This window comes from Zingiber officinale, chromosome 4A, assembly GCF_018446385.1.
Source record: "Zingiber officinale cultivar Zhangliang chromosome 4A, Zo_v1.1, whole genome shotgun sequence".
NCBI classification, from domain to species: Eukaryota; Viridiplantae; Streptophyta; class Magnoliopsida; order Zingiberales; family Zingiberaceae; genus Zingiber; species Zingiber officinale.
In genome coordinates, this window is record NC_055992.1 from 131,840,133 (window position 1) to 131,855,227 (window position 15,095).

Consider the following 15,095-nt stretch of genomic DNA (forward strand, 5'->3'; position numbering starts at 1 on the left):
TATTTTAATTTGAACACTATATTTTAATCTCTAAACTCTATAGTCAAATTTTAATTGGCTTAATCTCGAAGTTAAAAAAAAAAAATACTCCATACTAGAGACGCCTGGATTCATTCCATGTGTCTCATTAACGAAAATGTTGATTTAATAACTGAGAATTGGTTTCAGACGGGTCAGTATATCATTTTGATATATAGATTACTGTGTATGAAACGCAAGATAATATTTTTTTTATTTCATCAGAAAATAATGTTTTTGCCTGTTTAGACATATATTTGTCATCTTGTTAGGTTTTCAAATTTTCATCTTCTCCTAACTCTCATCATTCTCTTCGACGCTGTGTCCCTCGACGTCTATAAAATAAAGACATGGTTCTAGTTATGATTCAATCCTATCTAGTCTAACACAACCTGTTACTTCACATTTAAATTTACAAGGTTTTTTTTTTTTAATTTAATACGCAGCACAGTGTGCAATGTTCTTGTAGTTTCAATGCGATACCCACTTTTTCAGAGAGACAGCAGCGGTAGCCTTCGCCTTTTCCGAGAGAGACCTAATCGTATAATTTCTCCTGCCCAATTCTCTCTTCCTCATACTTCCCGAGCCTTCTTGGCCTGTCGGACGGCATTTGTTCTTCACACTTCCGCTTCCTCCCGCTGCCGCTGGTCTCGCGTCGCATTCCTTCCGACGGGTGATCGACGATGTTCTACTCTAAATCTAAGTATCCTCCGCCACTCCAGATCTAGGGGGTCGACGGCGTTCGCCGCCAAATTGCCCCCCAAAATTTGTTTTTGTTGTTGGTTTCGTCGTTTTCGCTTACGATTTCTATTAGAACTTGGGGGGTGTTAGTAATATTATGGTTCCTTTTTGTCTAGCTGAGTTTTTATACGATCTTTTACTCATTTCTAGCGCCGAGGCTACGAGAATTTCTCGTCATTCTTCGTTGTAAAGTTTCAGTCTTCTTTAAGACTGACCACGACCATTGTGCTCATCCTAGCACAAACGGTGCGAGGATTTGTGTTCGTCTTGTTCATTCGTGATTGTTAGGCTTGGAATGGTTGTGCAGTCCAGAACTTTTTGTCGTCAAGTTTTGGTTTATTTGCTCTTTTTCTTTCTGTTTCATTTTCTTGGTTGATTGTGCATTGTGCAAACTGGATTTTCTGTCGTTCTTTTACCTTTCTCGCACAACTGGCATGCTTGCATACGGAATTGCTAATTTCGTGCTGGGATTGGTGAAAGTTGTTAGTTACAAGCACTAAGATGCATGCATTGTGCACAGATCTGGTTTATCTGATGCTTCGATTAACAGAGGTGCACCGACCACTCCCAAGGCTAGTAAATCAGGAAAGTCTGGATCCATCAAGGCAGATCCTGCTTTGCCTTCTCCTCAACAGCCAGCACGCCTTTCAATCGATCGTTCCCTAAAATCAGTCGATGCAAAGACTAACATCGAGCAGTACCGGTCACCCAAGATCACCACTCCTGATGTAAGCGAAACCATTCGTTAATTTAAGTCCCCTTAAATGTGTTTACATGTTCTGTTTGATGATAAGAAGCATTTGGATCCTCATGGTTTTTGGTTTTACTTGCAGAAGCAACCAAGGCTGATAAAAGGATCAGATTTGCAGGGACAACTGAGTGCAATTCAGGATGAATTGAAGAAGGCAAAGGAGAGATTGGCATCTGTTGAGAAGGAGAAAATCCAAATTCTCGAGGAACTAAAGTATGCTAAGGGATGTGCCAATGAGGCGAATGACAAACTTCAGGATGCTCTTGTTGCTCAAAGGATTGCGGAGGAAGCTTCTGAGATTGACAAGTTCCGGGCAGATGAATTGGAGCAATCTGGCATTGATGATGCACTAAAGAAGGAAGATGAGTTGCAGAAGGAGCTTGAAATTGTTCAAAACCAACATGCCATGGATGTTGCAGCACTTCTAGCGACGACTAAGGAGCTGCAAAGAGTGCAAAATGAACTTTTGATGACGACCGAGGCAAAGAACAGCGCTTTGAAACACGCTGATGATGCCATGAAGATTGCTGAGATCAATGCAGAGAAAGTGGAGTTGTTGTCCAAGGAATTTAACCGCTTAATAGTGTTTCTTGATTCAGTGCAGGAGTGTAAGAATACAGATCCTCCAGCACACAATGGTTTCCTTTCGAGAGAAGTTAGCCATTCACAAGCATTGCTTGATGTTTCGCAGGAGAGTGAGAACAAAGAACCTTCAGTTCTTGTTGCGAACGGAACGAACTTGTGTGAGCAATCAAACTTAGTTCGGGACCGTTTAAAGAAGGAAATTGAAAGATTGGTTTTTGTTGACGCCAAGAAGAACAAGCAGGTAGAAGATTTACAAGCACAATTAAACTTAGTTCAGGAAGACTTGACGAAGGCAAATGAACTATTGGCTTCTGTCAAAGTAGAGAAGACTCTCATTTTAAAGGAATTAAAGGAAGCCAACAGTTTGGTTGAAGAAACAAGTGATAAACTCAAGGAGAATTTTGCTGCTCAAAGGAGGGCTGAGGAGGCTTTGGAAACCTACAAGATCCTTTTAACTAAGTTGGAACAGGAAAGTATTGAAAGTGTTCAGAAGAGAGAAGATTTGAAGAAAAAGCTTGATACTGTTGAAAAGAGGAATGCTTTGAATACTGCCACTTTGATTTCAACCATGAAGGAGCTTGAACAGGTGAAACATGTACTTTCATTGGCCATTGATGCAAAAGACACTGCACTAACTCTGGCTTGTGATGCCATGACGAGTTCTGAAATCAATTCAGAAAAGGTAGAGTTCCTCTTCAGGGAAGTTGAACATTATAAGTCCTTGCTAATTTCGAAGATGGGGTTGGAATCTGAGCTATTAGCAGTCAAGAAGGAACTTGAAAACGCAAAGGCCACTGAAACCAGGTTGGTAGAGATGGAAGTGCTAGTAGAAGCACTTACAGTTGAGGTCAGTGATGCAAAGAATTCAGTATCAGAAATTAGTTATCTTGTGGATCAATGGAAGAAGAAAGCAGAGCTGCTAGAAGCTCAATTAGAGGAGACAAGTGAGTCTAGGAAATCTTCATTGGAGACTCTTGCTTCAGTTAAGCAACAACTTGAGGATTGCTATGCCCTCTTGCAGGATAAAGAGTGTGAGTTTTCTGTTCTTATAGGCAAGGTGGACTCACTGAATCTTGAAGTTTCTAAGCACAAAGCTGCACTTGATGGATCTAATCAGAAATTGGCTGTAGCACAACAGGAAGCAGCAGAAATGGAGAAAATGATTGCACTATTGAAATCGGACCTTCAAATTATGGAGAAGTCAAACATTCAGGCATTGAATGATGAGAAGATAGCAAAATCAAATATTGAATGCCTGACAGAACAAAGGGAAAATTTGGAAAATGAGCTAGATTTAAGTCGGTGCGAACTTGAGAAAGCTAAGAAGGTGATGGAAGGCTTGGCTTCAGCATTGCATGAAGTATCAACAGAAGCACACGAAATACAAGAAAAATTCTTATACAAACAAGCAGAGGTTGAGGACTCCCATGCTCAGATTGAGGAGTTGAGAATGACTATTATGAAAAATCAAGAAAGTTATGAGGAAATGCTGGAAAAGTTGAAAAACGAGAGAGTCTGCCTTCAAGACACTCTCGTAAGATTTGAAATGGTGTTTGAAAATTCTGTATCTGACTGGGATTTAAAAGCTCTTGATTTCTTAAATTCTATCAAAAGATCAGAGGAGGAGATTGTCACAATGAAAGTAGACATGGACGAAATCAGTGTCTCTCTGAAAGCAGCAGAGATGAGGATAAAAGCTGCAAAAGATAATGAAATCCAGCTGATGGATGAGCTACAGCATTTTGAGTCAAAAGCAAGTATCTTCAAAGTAGAAGCAGACGAAGCTAAGGCTGAGAAACTGCAGCTGATGGAGCTGTTATTGGTTACACAGAATGATCTGCTAAGTAAAATTCAAGAGAACAATGACCTCAAGATCCGAGAAACTTCAGCCTTAGACAAGGTTCAAGAACTTTCTTCACAGCTAGCTGAGGTCACTGCCAAGAAGGCAATGCCAAATGGTGAAATATCAAAAAATGTGAATCGGTTTGATTTAGCAATGCGATTTGTTTCCCTTGACGAAACTACTTATGATGAGCAACTCAATTCAGAAGTACCACCGGAAAAGCAAGAGGAACATAGCAATGGTTTTGAAACAATCCAAGAAGTGAAGAGTAAAAACAATGCTCCAGAAGAAGTACAAGTAGACACGGAATCTAAGTCATGCGAAAATGGCAAGACCATGGAAAAGGATTTGTCAACGGAGAGAGAGTATGAGGTTGATTCAATGAATGATGAATCAGACATGAAGGATGGCGCCAACTGGAATGTGGAAAATGGATTGCCATCAGATAACATCCAAAATGACAGAGCCTCACCGAATAAGCAGGAGCAGCAGCAAAAGAAAAAGAAGGCTTTCATGCAGAAATTTGGGAGTATATTGAAAAAGAAGAGCAACCTCAAGTAGAAGCAGAACCGACTAAGTTTCTTGCATTACAATTCAGTAATGTGTTTGGGTTTCAGCATTTCCTACCTGGATAAACTTCTGATTGTTCATTTGTAGTCTTAAATTGTTTTCCCATAGTGCTTGTATTCAAAATTGTTTGCTTCTGTCTAGTGAATCCAAAGTTTGTGCCTTCTTTAAATGCTATTTATTTTGCTAGCTCTCTCAAAAGATTGAAAATTCCTTGTCATATTTAACTAGCAGAAGGGTATTTGAAGGAGTCATATCCTTACTAAATTTCTGCAGCTGATGAATAAAAGTAGTTACCACCACTTCAATATCAAGTTGATAGTCATGCAGCCTTTCTGCTGTACTTATAAAATGTATTTGTACACTATAATTGTACAATGACTTAGTAAATGCCATCAGTGTTAGTTTTCTCATGTTTGTTGTTTTGTGCTTCAACCTCTTGTTCCATAAAATAAGATAGTGCTTGTGTGCTTCATGTGCATGGTGCAAACGATTGTATCTATGTTTCTCTCTTCAATACATTTGTGACATAGAGATCCTTAATCGGTTATGCAGTTGGGTGCATGTGAGGAGCTCTGACATCTTTACTCAATCATGCAATCTTCTCTTTCTTCTTCCGCCTAGTTACTTTGGCATTGCATTTGCATTCCTTATAATGCAGCTAGCGTTTGTTCATCAGATGAAATTATACAAGAAATAAAATTGCTATTCTTCAAAAATGGAAGGAATTTGATATTCCTAATGTTTAAACAAGCCGGATACCTATGATGATACATAATTATTGGGAGCCATTATTGTCATCCGTAAAGAGAACTCAACTAAATTATTATGAAAAAAAATAATAAGGATTTAGCTAAATGAAAAACGATAGATAGATACTTTTTAACTTCTAATGCAATTTTACCAACACGTTGCTTTAGATGAGATATTAAAAATTAACAAGTTGCCATGATTATTAGCTATGAGATAGTGATTTGGAGGAATATGTGCTACCAACTTGCACTGATTAATGATTGAGATGAAACATTGCTTAAACATGCGGTGCATGATTTATTAATAGAGATCTCTCAATCAGCGTAAGTTGGATATATCATATCAACTAAAAAAAATTAATAGAGATCCCTCACCTCAACTAAGTAAGAAGGGTGAATCCACAACTTGCTTTTTGAGGGATAAGAAATGTCTTTTTTTTTTTTATTTCTAACTGGGAAATATTATATATGGTCCTTGATTTGAAATAAAACCCTAGCTACTTGTGAATGAGACTAGCTACTTAATTGTAATGTTTATTACGATCGTTATCCATTCATCATCTATAATTGGTTGTATGGAATGGTTTTCATCCTCTTTGAATTGCACTTGACTTAAATTTGGGTGTGGTCTGATGGTCAAAAGCTTGATGTTTATAGTGTATATATATCCACACAGATCTTGCATGCCACTGTGGAATTTTAGAAAAACTAATTGGAACTTTCAATAAATATATCCTTAATAGGATTTCCTATTATTGAAAATCCTCTTCCGCCATAAGATTCAACCAAATCTAATCATGATCACAGATGGGTGCACAAAGTTTCCATCAATACGTAGTCTTATCCTATTTTACAAGAGACTCTTTTTGTGACTCGAACTCGTGATCTCCATGTCATACAGTAGCAATTTTATCATTACACAAAGGCTTCCCTTCGATCATGATCATAGATGGTTACTCTTTATTAACTAGCCATGGAATTTGTGTTCTTGGACTTAAACCTTGTATATGTCTTAAATGAGCCAAAATTCCCTATAACATGTACAAGATATTGTTTTTAACAACTCTTTTAAAATTTAACCGTTCTACTATTTTTTTTTAAAAAAAAACTTTTTAAAATTCTCCTCTTTTCTTTTTGTTAATCAAAATTAATTAGTTCAATTTGGGGCAATTGAACTCTCCATTATTTTCAAAATTTTATAGTTACAAATTAAAGGCAATTAAACCGTGAATTTTATACTTTTTCATGGACATTTTTAAAAGAAAATTTTGTTTTTGTTTTATATAGATATCCTGATCCCTACTTTGTTTGAGTACTTGTGGTGTATACATATATATATCATGATATCTTGTCTAAACTTCCAAAAACTTGCTTAAATCCAAATCACTAAAAATTGTCTATTTGTGATTTGTTAATTAAAAATTTGGATGAAATTTAATATATTAGTTAAGCTATAAACCTAATCCATTAATTGTTTGAGCAACATTAATAAACTCTACCTTTGAATTCAAATTACATTGTTAGAATATTGACAAAAAGATTGTAAGAGGAGAAAAACCTTCCTCAGATAGGCCAACAGATAAAAAAACATTTAAAAATCAGACATACTTAATTTATTATATATAATTATTACTTTTACAGATTCCATTTTCATGCACTGACTTCTCACTATATGGTCTTAACTCTTAAAGTTGTTGTCAAGGAAATTAATTAAATAACTAATGAGTTTTGTCTGCATCCTCATAATATAATTAATGGCATGGATTTCTAGGTTGAAATTCAAAATATTCTTTGGTGTTAGACAATTATTATTATTATATATTTCATTTGATTTTAATTTCTCAATTAGATCACCTAAAAGGCGGTTACCTAAATCTCTATATATTATTCATTTGTGAAACAAAGTGGTTTAGGGAAACTGCAGTGCATTTGTACTGACAAATTTTACTATTATACTAGTTAGAAATTGCACGATCAATTACACAAGTTATAATTAATGATTAAATCTTAAGTTTGGCTAGGTATAGGAGTACTGATTATTTTAATATATCGATCGATCTATACAATCAAAAAAACTTATCATTAATTGTCATGTCAGTTAACTTCTTCATAAAGGAACCAACCAGTGCCCACCTACTGGTAACTAATAATGGACTTTAGCTCCCACATGAACCCTAGAAAATTCAACACTGCTTACTCCGAGATGTGACACAAGGAGACTATAATCATTCAGCATGAGGAGTAACCTACAAGTAATTAAACACTTCAATAATTCCACATCTTTATCTCTACACAAGCTAAGGATTAAATAGTAATCCCTCAAATTCAATTGCAGAAACTTTATGTCCGGAAAAAAACAAACAAACATCTAACTAATTTTCAAGACTGCATCAGTTGCTTCACCTACTCTTCTTCAGTTAGCTAGCTCCTTTGCAGGGTACAGGTAGGCCAAGTGCTGATTTACTCCTGAATCTTATTTTAATACACATTAAACAATATTCTTACAAAAAATTACAAGCAATTTAATTATAGCCTTTTGCACACGTACAGAATAATAATAATAATGTTCGATACAAAGTTTAATTGTGTGTTTCATTAAGGAATTTGTACATCAAAAAGCTAGCTAAGGAAAACTACATGTCTGTCTCAGTATAATTAATACATTAATTCAAATTATTTTTAAATAATTAAATAGATTCAGATGATTAGAATCAAATCAACAAATCCATCAGCTGACATGAAACACATGCAGTGCCCCACAAATTGACACTTGTCGTATATAATTGCACCTTTTTGTATGTCTTGAATAATTCATTCTGACCATGAAATTTGCCTGCATGCATTAAGATTAATTGTAAATTATATATATATACTGTAACCAAATTAAATTAAGATATAGAATTTAACTGTGCTTACTCTAAAATATCCTTCCAACTCAACATGTTCTGATCATCATCAGCATATTCTCCAAGATTTATTCCTCCAGTTGAATCATCATGGTCAGCTCTTGCAAGAGTACTCACAATATTTGGTTCTTGATCATTAATGCAATTAGGAAAATTAGGGAAATTAGAATCTGAGAGAGGAGGAGGAGGAGTTATAGGGCTAAAATAATCTTGATCCAGAGACAAATTAGGCAGAGAGAGTTTTGCTTGGGATATATCAAGTCGATCAATAATGTCTGATGAATTATAACTCCTGGGATTGTCACCACTACAATGTGTCGTCGTCGTCGTCGACATCATTGTTGTAGTAGTTGTAGCCATGGCTTGGATAAGCGATTGGAGGAGTTGAAGCCTGACCAAATGCAAAGCATCTGCTTGAAGAAGTCTGAGAGTATTATTATTGTTGCAAGGAATATTATTAATGGTAGCTAGGTTCCCAATTGGGTTGTTGGCGAAGAGATGATCGATATTTGTAAGATGGTTGAGAATAAAATCGAGGTCGGTTCGCTGTCGGTGAGTCACTGGATCAATACCCATGAGTAGCAGCTTCTTCTTGAGGTGTGTATTCCAATAGTTCTTGATCTCGTTGTCTGTCCTTCCCGGTAAACCCTTCGAGATCATAGACCACCTGCATCCAACAATAATAATAATAATAATAATATTATTATTATTATTATAAATATTAATTAATAATAAAATCATAAATATATATATATATATATACTTGTTCCCGAGGACAGAATGGAGTTGGATGATCATCTTTTCTTCGTCAGTGGAGAAATGGCCTCGCTTGATATCAGGGCGAAGGTAGTTAGTCCATCGGAGGCGGCAGCTCTTACCGCACCGGTTCAAGCCGGCTTTTTTGGGGAGGCTCCGCCAGCTCCCGTGGCCGTGCTGCTGTATGTGCTCCACCAGCTTCTTGTCCTCCTCTGGCGTCCACGGACCCTTCTTCAACCCAACCTCGTCACAACAAGGGGATCTTCCCATGCTTCTTAATTATTAATCATGCACCAAACTAGCTAGCTGATTGAAGATTGATCGATCGATCGATCAGCAAGAATTAATAACCTAGCTAATTGAGAGTACAAGAAGAAGAAGAATATCAACTAAATATCAATGCAGGTTTAGTATATAGCTAGGCGGATGGAGTAGCTAGTGTTTATTTATAGGGTTACGTTACGTTGCTCAGCTTGCTTAATTCACTTGGACAATGGAACACGCATAATATGAATCGGAATGATGTGTCCTAAAAATGCCTTTAAACATGCAGACAGGGCTTAGTTAAATCTAACTAGCTAACTAGGGTTTCATTAATCTTTCAGCTGCCAGTCTGCTATACAGTATATATATATATAAAGTGGGAGAGACTTCCTAAACAACTAGCGTTTATGATATTGAGTGTTCAACTCGATCATTAATATTCGTGAACAATGTTCATAAATAATGTTCGTAAATAATGTTCGTAAATAATGTTCATGAACAATGTTCACGAATCATATTCATTAATAAAACTCTTTTCAATATGCTAAATAAACAATGAAATAAAATAAATAAATTTAAATTATCAAGCTCAATAATCAATCAAACAATTATCTAAACGAACTAAGCTCAAACCAAGTTTGAATTGAGAGCTTGATAATATCTAAATGAACCAAGTTCAAGTCAAATTTCAAACAAGCTCAAGCTCATAAAAAAATAAGACAAGCTTGAACATTTATTTCAAAAACTTGGTTCATTTTAAGCTCGACTCGACTTTGTTATCTTATCAAACAAACTTGAACACCTCAAAGCTCGGCTCGGCTCGGCTCGACTCGACTTGTTTACAACCCTAGAGAGGAGTGTTATGGTGCTTGACTCATATACGTGACTCTTGTTTGTGACTCTCACAGACATCCGGATGCTCGATCGAATCACTTTTGGATGTCCCGCACACTCAGTCAGAGATGAGATTCGGGCACCATATCAATCTCGGATACCATATCAATCCTCGCACGCGTATATAAAGTTAATTATAATATAATGGATGATGTTATGATCCCTTAATTAGCTTGTGGAGAAAGGAAGGCAGGCAGGCAGGCAATCTATGTGAGTGGCAAGGCTTTAATTTGACTTTTTGAAGATTATATTTCTGCAGGGGAGTGAGTGCACGTAAGCCAGCAGAACAGGTAGGGAGATTAGGTTAAGTTGTTTTCAACGAAATGGTGATGGTTCAACAAAATTTAATGTTACTTCACAAGCAAGAGGAAGCTTATAAGGTTGATATTTGTTTTAATTAATTATAGATATTACTAATAATAAATTTTTTTATTTTTAATTTTCACAGTCTTTTCCTGTTGGGAACACCCAGACAAGGAGAGACCGACATAAGTCTTCTTTTTTTTTTTATTTAAGAAAACATTAATTGAGCCTTTTTTTCATATGCACATATAGAGTCGCTTTCTTCTCATTATTCTCTTCGTCTACATAAATCAGCCTGTTAAATATCTCTTAGTTAATTAATTGATTTCAGTTATTGCTTATGATGACTTTTGCTATTTTCATCACTTCGAAATACTAAATAAATAAATGAATGAAAGAAACAATTAAATTGAATTAATTATTTTGTTTTTTTTTAAAATAAAGTATTTGAAACATCCACAAATCAGTGCCAAATAATGCAATTGTTATAATCCTCAAATGGTCTCCTTTTGCTTGGGTTTCAAGTCACCTATCAACTCGAATTAATTGGTTTAATTTTGTTCGGTTATGACATTATTTTTAAAACAATCATAATCATCAAAAGCAACCAAATAGGGTCCCATAGATGCTCACTTGATTCGAAGATGAAGCTTTTATTATAATGAAAAAAATAGACATATACTTTTGAGAAAAAAAAATACTTTTCATCTTCTAATTATTTTATGGTCGATTATAAATACCTTATAATTTATCTTCCTTGGATTTGAGTACGGGTTATGAGGGGATATGGAATGAACGTTATCATTCTTTACTAAAAACAATCCATGGGGTTTTTGTTAATTTATTCAAAAATAAAGAAAATTTGGGATTTTCTTATTAATTAAATTGATAAATATATTTGACCAGTCGTTGATTTACGAATAAAAAGATTTAAAACAATTTTATGAATTCTAAAAAGATATAAATTTACATATTATTTGTTCGCGGTCTACCTTTCAAAGTCGAACATAATTTCCAAGAAATTAACGATGAAGGTTTGTTTTGGTGAACTTTTTTACCAACTCCTTCGAGAATTTGATCTACCAAGGATTTTGAACTTGGCAAAAAGTCTTTGCGGATAAGAGTAGTACTCCTCGCTAAAAAGTTAATGATCTTTAAGCCTAACATTAATTCAATATTTGAATAAAATGCTTATTAACAATATAAACTAGCGATCGTGCACATGCATTACGTGAGCTAGATCTCTTATACCAAGTGGAATAATGCAAAGAGATATGAAGGAAGAAAAATTGACCTATAGAAAATAATTTTAATTTTTAAGTATTGTCCTTACCTTTTTTTTTTTTTGGTCGGATAATACTCTAATATTTTTAGAATTTTATATACCTCTAGAGGTACTTATAAAAAAAATTGAGGTGGAGCAACTGCCTCCACTAAAGCTATATGTTGACGGCTGAGTTTCAAATTTTAGATCACTGATTGATTAATGAAAAAAATTCTCAATAATACATCGCAGCTGAGTCTCAAACTCTAGATCACTGATTGATTAATAAGAAAAATTTCTAATAATACACTGCAATTTAGTGTTGAACTCTAGATCCCTGATTGATGCATTGATGGAAATTACTAATAAATCTTGAAATTATTTTCGGCTTGAAAAGAAAAAAGAACATTAATATAATTTATTTTTGGGCTTCACCAAAGTTAGTTAGTAAAAGGGCATATTATTAATAAAATAGTAAGATAACCAGGAATCTTAGATTTAAATCTCAGCTGTGGTGTGTTATAGGAAAATTTTCCATTAGTAAAAAAGCGGGTCTAAGAATATTGACCATCTGGATAATCTTCCATTAATACTTCCCGATTACTCTAGTGGTTGATGAAAATTTTTATAGAGTCGAATCGGTCATCCTAATATTAATAGGTTTGAAGAACTAGGTACTTGTATCAATTAAAAATAATAATAAAAAATTAAAAATAAGTTCATTGGCTATTCGGACATCTACCTCTATCGATGGACTAAAGATTTGGCCTAGGATGATATTAAAACTAATTTGAACTTTTAACTTATATTAAGTATATCTTACACTTTTATATAATTTTGGTTCAAATTAACCTTCAAATTTGACCTCGATTAAAACATTTTGAGAAACAATTTTACTTGTAAACAAGCTTTTTGTAGTTAATTTGGATTAAATCTTTAACTTATCGGATAATTCCTCCTAATTATAAAAGTAGAATTGCAATTTTTCAAAGCCAACAATGGTAAAAATCCAAGCAAGATTTACCAAACACATAGCCTAGGAACTTTCGTACACGTTAGACATATCAACCATTTATGATGGCCTCGCTCCCCTCTTTTGAAAGAAAAGTTGAGAAAGTAGAGAAACAAAGGATTTCTCAAATTTGTTTAATATTCGAGGAAAAAAAAAAAAAAAAGACACATTTGCCGGCCGACCTGGTCTGTGTGTGTATCTGTTATCTTTTTATCCTTGTATTTTCAGATGAAAGATCTATGAACAAAAGCTTTTCTGCTTACTTATGGTCCATGTACTAATGAGATCTAGTTGCCACCAATAAAATCTAGGATTCGAATTTTGATAAAGTCGAGATAAATATTTTCTTTATGTGTTAGTTACTATTCCAAAGGCTAGTAGTCACCCGTAATTTATCTCCTTCGTGTTGACCCTGAAACGAATTGATGGAGACGCTGAAAACGAACGTATTCATCTTTTTACCACCAATATACTAATGAGATCTATATTCAAGCCCCTCTTGTCTACGTTCATTGCTGTAGTCTCCACCACTATACCGTTGTCCCTTTGACACTCTCACTCAACCTCAGGTCATCTTTCTTCCGATATTATTCATCACTTAGTCTTTAATAATATTGTTTCAATTTAGTCTAATGCTTTTTTGAATTTTCATTGCAATCATGCAATTTTAATAAAAGTCATAAGCTTATATTGTTTCCACTCTGACTCTCTCGCCATCTCTTAAATTAATTTTCTTTGATATATGATCCTCTTCAGTTTTTCTCATTGGATGGTTACAAATATTATCTCATTTTTTTTATCACATTTCTAACTATATATGGTTTTATCCACTTGAACATAAATTTAATATCCTCTTTGTTTTCTCAAACTTCAAAATCCTGTAGAAAATTATTCACTTGAAAAATCATCTCCCTTTACAATGATAATTGAGGAGAATTTCTTACCTTAAAATTATTCTTGCTATAATATGAAATCTCCCACCTCACTGCCCCACCTTATACGCTTGAACACAATGACTATGCTAAATCACACAATTTATACACTATCGAAATGGATCTCACTCTTTTACACCAAGCATCGATCCTACCCACCTTTTGTCCTTGCACCTTTGCCACCACAACCTATCTAATAAATCGTATATCCAAAGTCAATCTTGTTAAGACCTTGATGCTCGCTAAAGGAAGGTAAATAGTGACTCACTCAACGTTTGCTTCGTACAATGATTAGTATGCATAGCAGAATACAAAAATAAATACTAACAAGAGAAAACAAACCTAACACGTTGATGTAACATGATTTGGAGATAAAGCTCCTACTCCACAGCTGCTCGTAAGATGGACGATCCCGATCCGTCGGTGAATGACTCCCCGAAAAACCTCCGGCTAGCTCGAATAACTCCTTGTGGGTGGAAAAACCTCGCCATAAACTCGTACAAGCTCTTGATCACTTAAGAAGACCTTGGAGACTCTAATAGGGGTTACCACCTCTATTTTCATCAACCTTGGCCAAGCACCCCAAGTTCTATTAAATAGAGCTCGGGAGGAAACACCTAGCTGTGTTTCCTGCCACTAGTCGATTGGTACAACCATCAGTCAACTGATCATAAGTGAAATTCGACCGTTACAAGCTAACGGTCGACTACCAGTTGACTGATGAAAATACCAGTCGACCGCTACAGTAACGCTACAATACTGCTGCAATGACGCTACAATACTGCTATAGCAACGTTACAGTACTACTGCTATAGTAACGTTACGGTCGGCTACCAGCCGACTGATAAAAATACCAGTCGGCTCCTACAGTAACGCTACAGTACTGTTACAGTGCACAATGAAATTTTACCCTGAGTACATTCTCTCATGCACTCGTCCTTGCCCGCACAATCTAGACCTAGCCTTCTAGCCTCCTCCATCAGTCTTGCGTCTCTCGGATGCCTCCCCATCCTTCACGTCTTGCCTTCTGGAGCTTCCATTAGCCTTGTCATTATTGTCGGATCTTCACTACCAAGAGTCATGCTCCGGGACTTCATCTTTTGTCAAGTCACACTTGGACTTACATTGCTAAGAATACATACTTGGACTAAGCTCCTCCTTTACCTAAGCTCCTCCTTTAGCTAGGATTTCTTGCAAAGGTGTGTAGGTTTCCCACTTAAATTTAAACTTCTCTCCCTTTGCCATACATCAAAAAGAGCTCCAATAATATCCTAATTATTAGACTCTTTGATATCTAACGATCATAAACATCATATATTAATCCCCAATAAGATTACATACATGTTCGTCACTCTTTTGGTCATTTTCTAATGCTGAAAAATATTTTCAGACCGTATCAGTCGACTGACATAAGTCTCAGTCGACTGCTATCGTCAAAATGAGCTTACAGAGATATTCTGTACTCAAAATTACTGTTACTAGTTGACTGGTAACTATACCAGTTGAC

At 35.3% G+C, this 15,095-nt stretch overlaps 2 protein-coding genes across 2 annotated transcripts; one reads left to right on the forward strand and one right to left on the reverse strand.

Annotated features, from left to right (window-relative positions):
* Nucleotides 1-489: 489 nt before the first annotated feature.
* On the forward strand, nucleotides 490-4,650 carry LOC121971270 (WEB family protein At5g16730, chloroplastic-like). The gene is made up of 3 exons (XM_042522446.1): nucleotides 490-721; nucleotides 1,280-1,487; nucleotides 1,593-4,650. Exons 1-3 carry the CDS (start codon nucleotides 702-704, stop codon nucleotides 4,497-4,499), a joined length of 3,135 nt encoding a protein of 1,044 aa, XP_042378380.1. The 5' UTR covers nucleotides 490-701; the 3' UTR covers nucleotides 4,500-4,650.
* Nucleotides 4,651-7,717: 3,067 nt separating this feature from the next.
* Nucleotides 7,718-9,332, reverse strand: LOC121973687 (transcription factor MYB41-like). The gene is made up of 3 exons (XM_042525073.1): nucleotides 8,927-9,332; nucleotides 8,174-8,830; nucleotides 7,718-8,090 (listed from the first exon to the last, which is right to left on the reverse strand). The coding sequence occupies exons 1-3, from the start codon at nucleotides 9,187-9,189 to the stop codon at nucleotides 8,069-8,071; spliced, it is 942 nt and encodes a 313-aa protein (XP_042381007.1). The 5' UTR covers nucleotides 9,190-9,332; the 3' UTR covers nucleotides 7,718-8,068.
* Nucleotides 9,333-15,095: the final 5,763 nt, after the last annotated feature.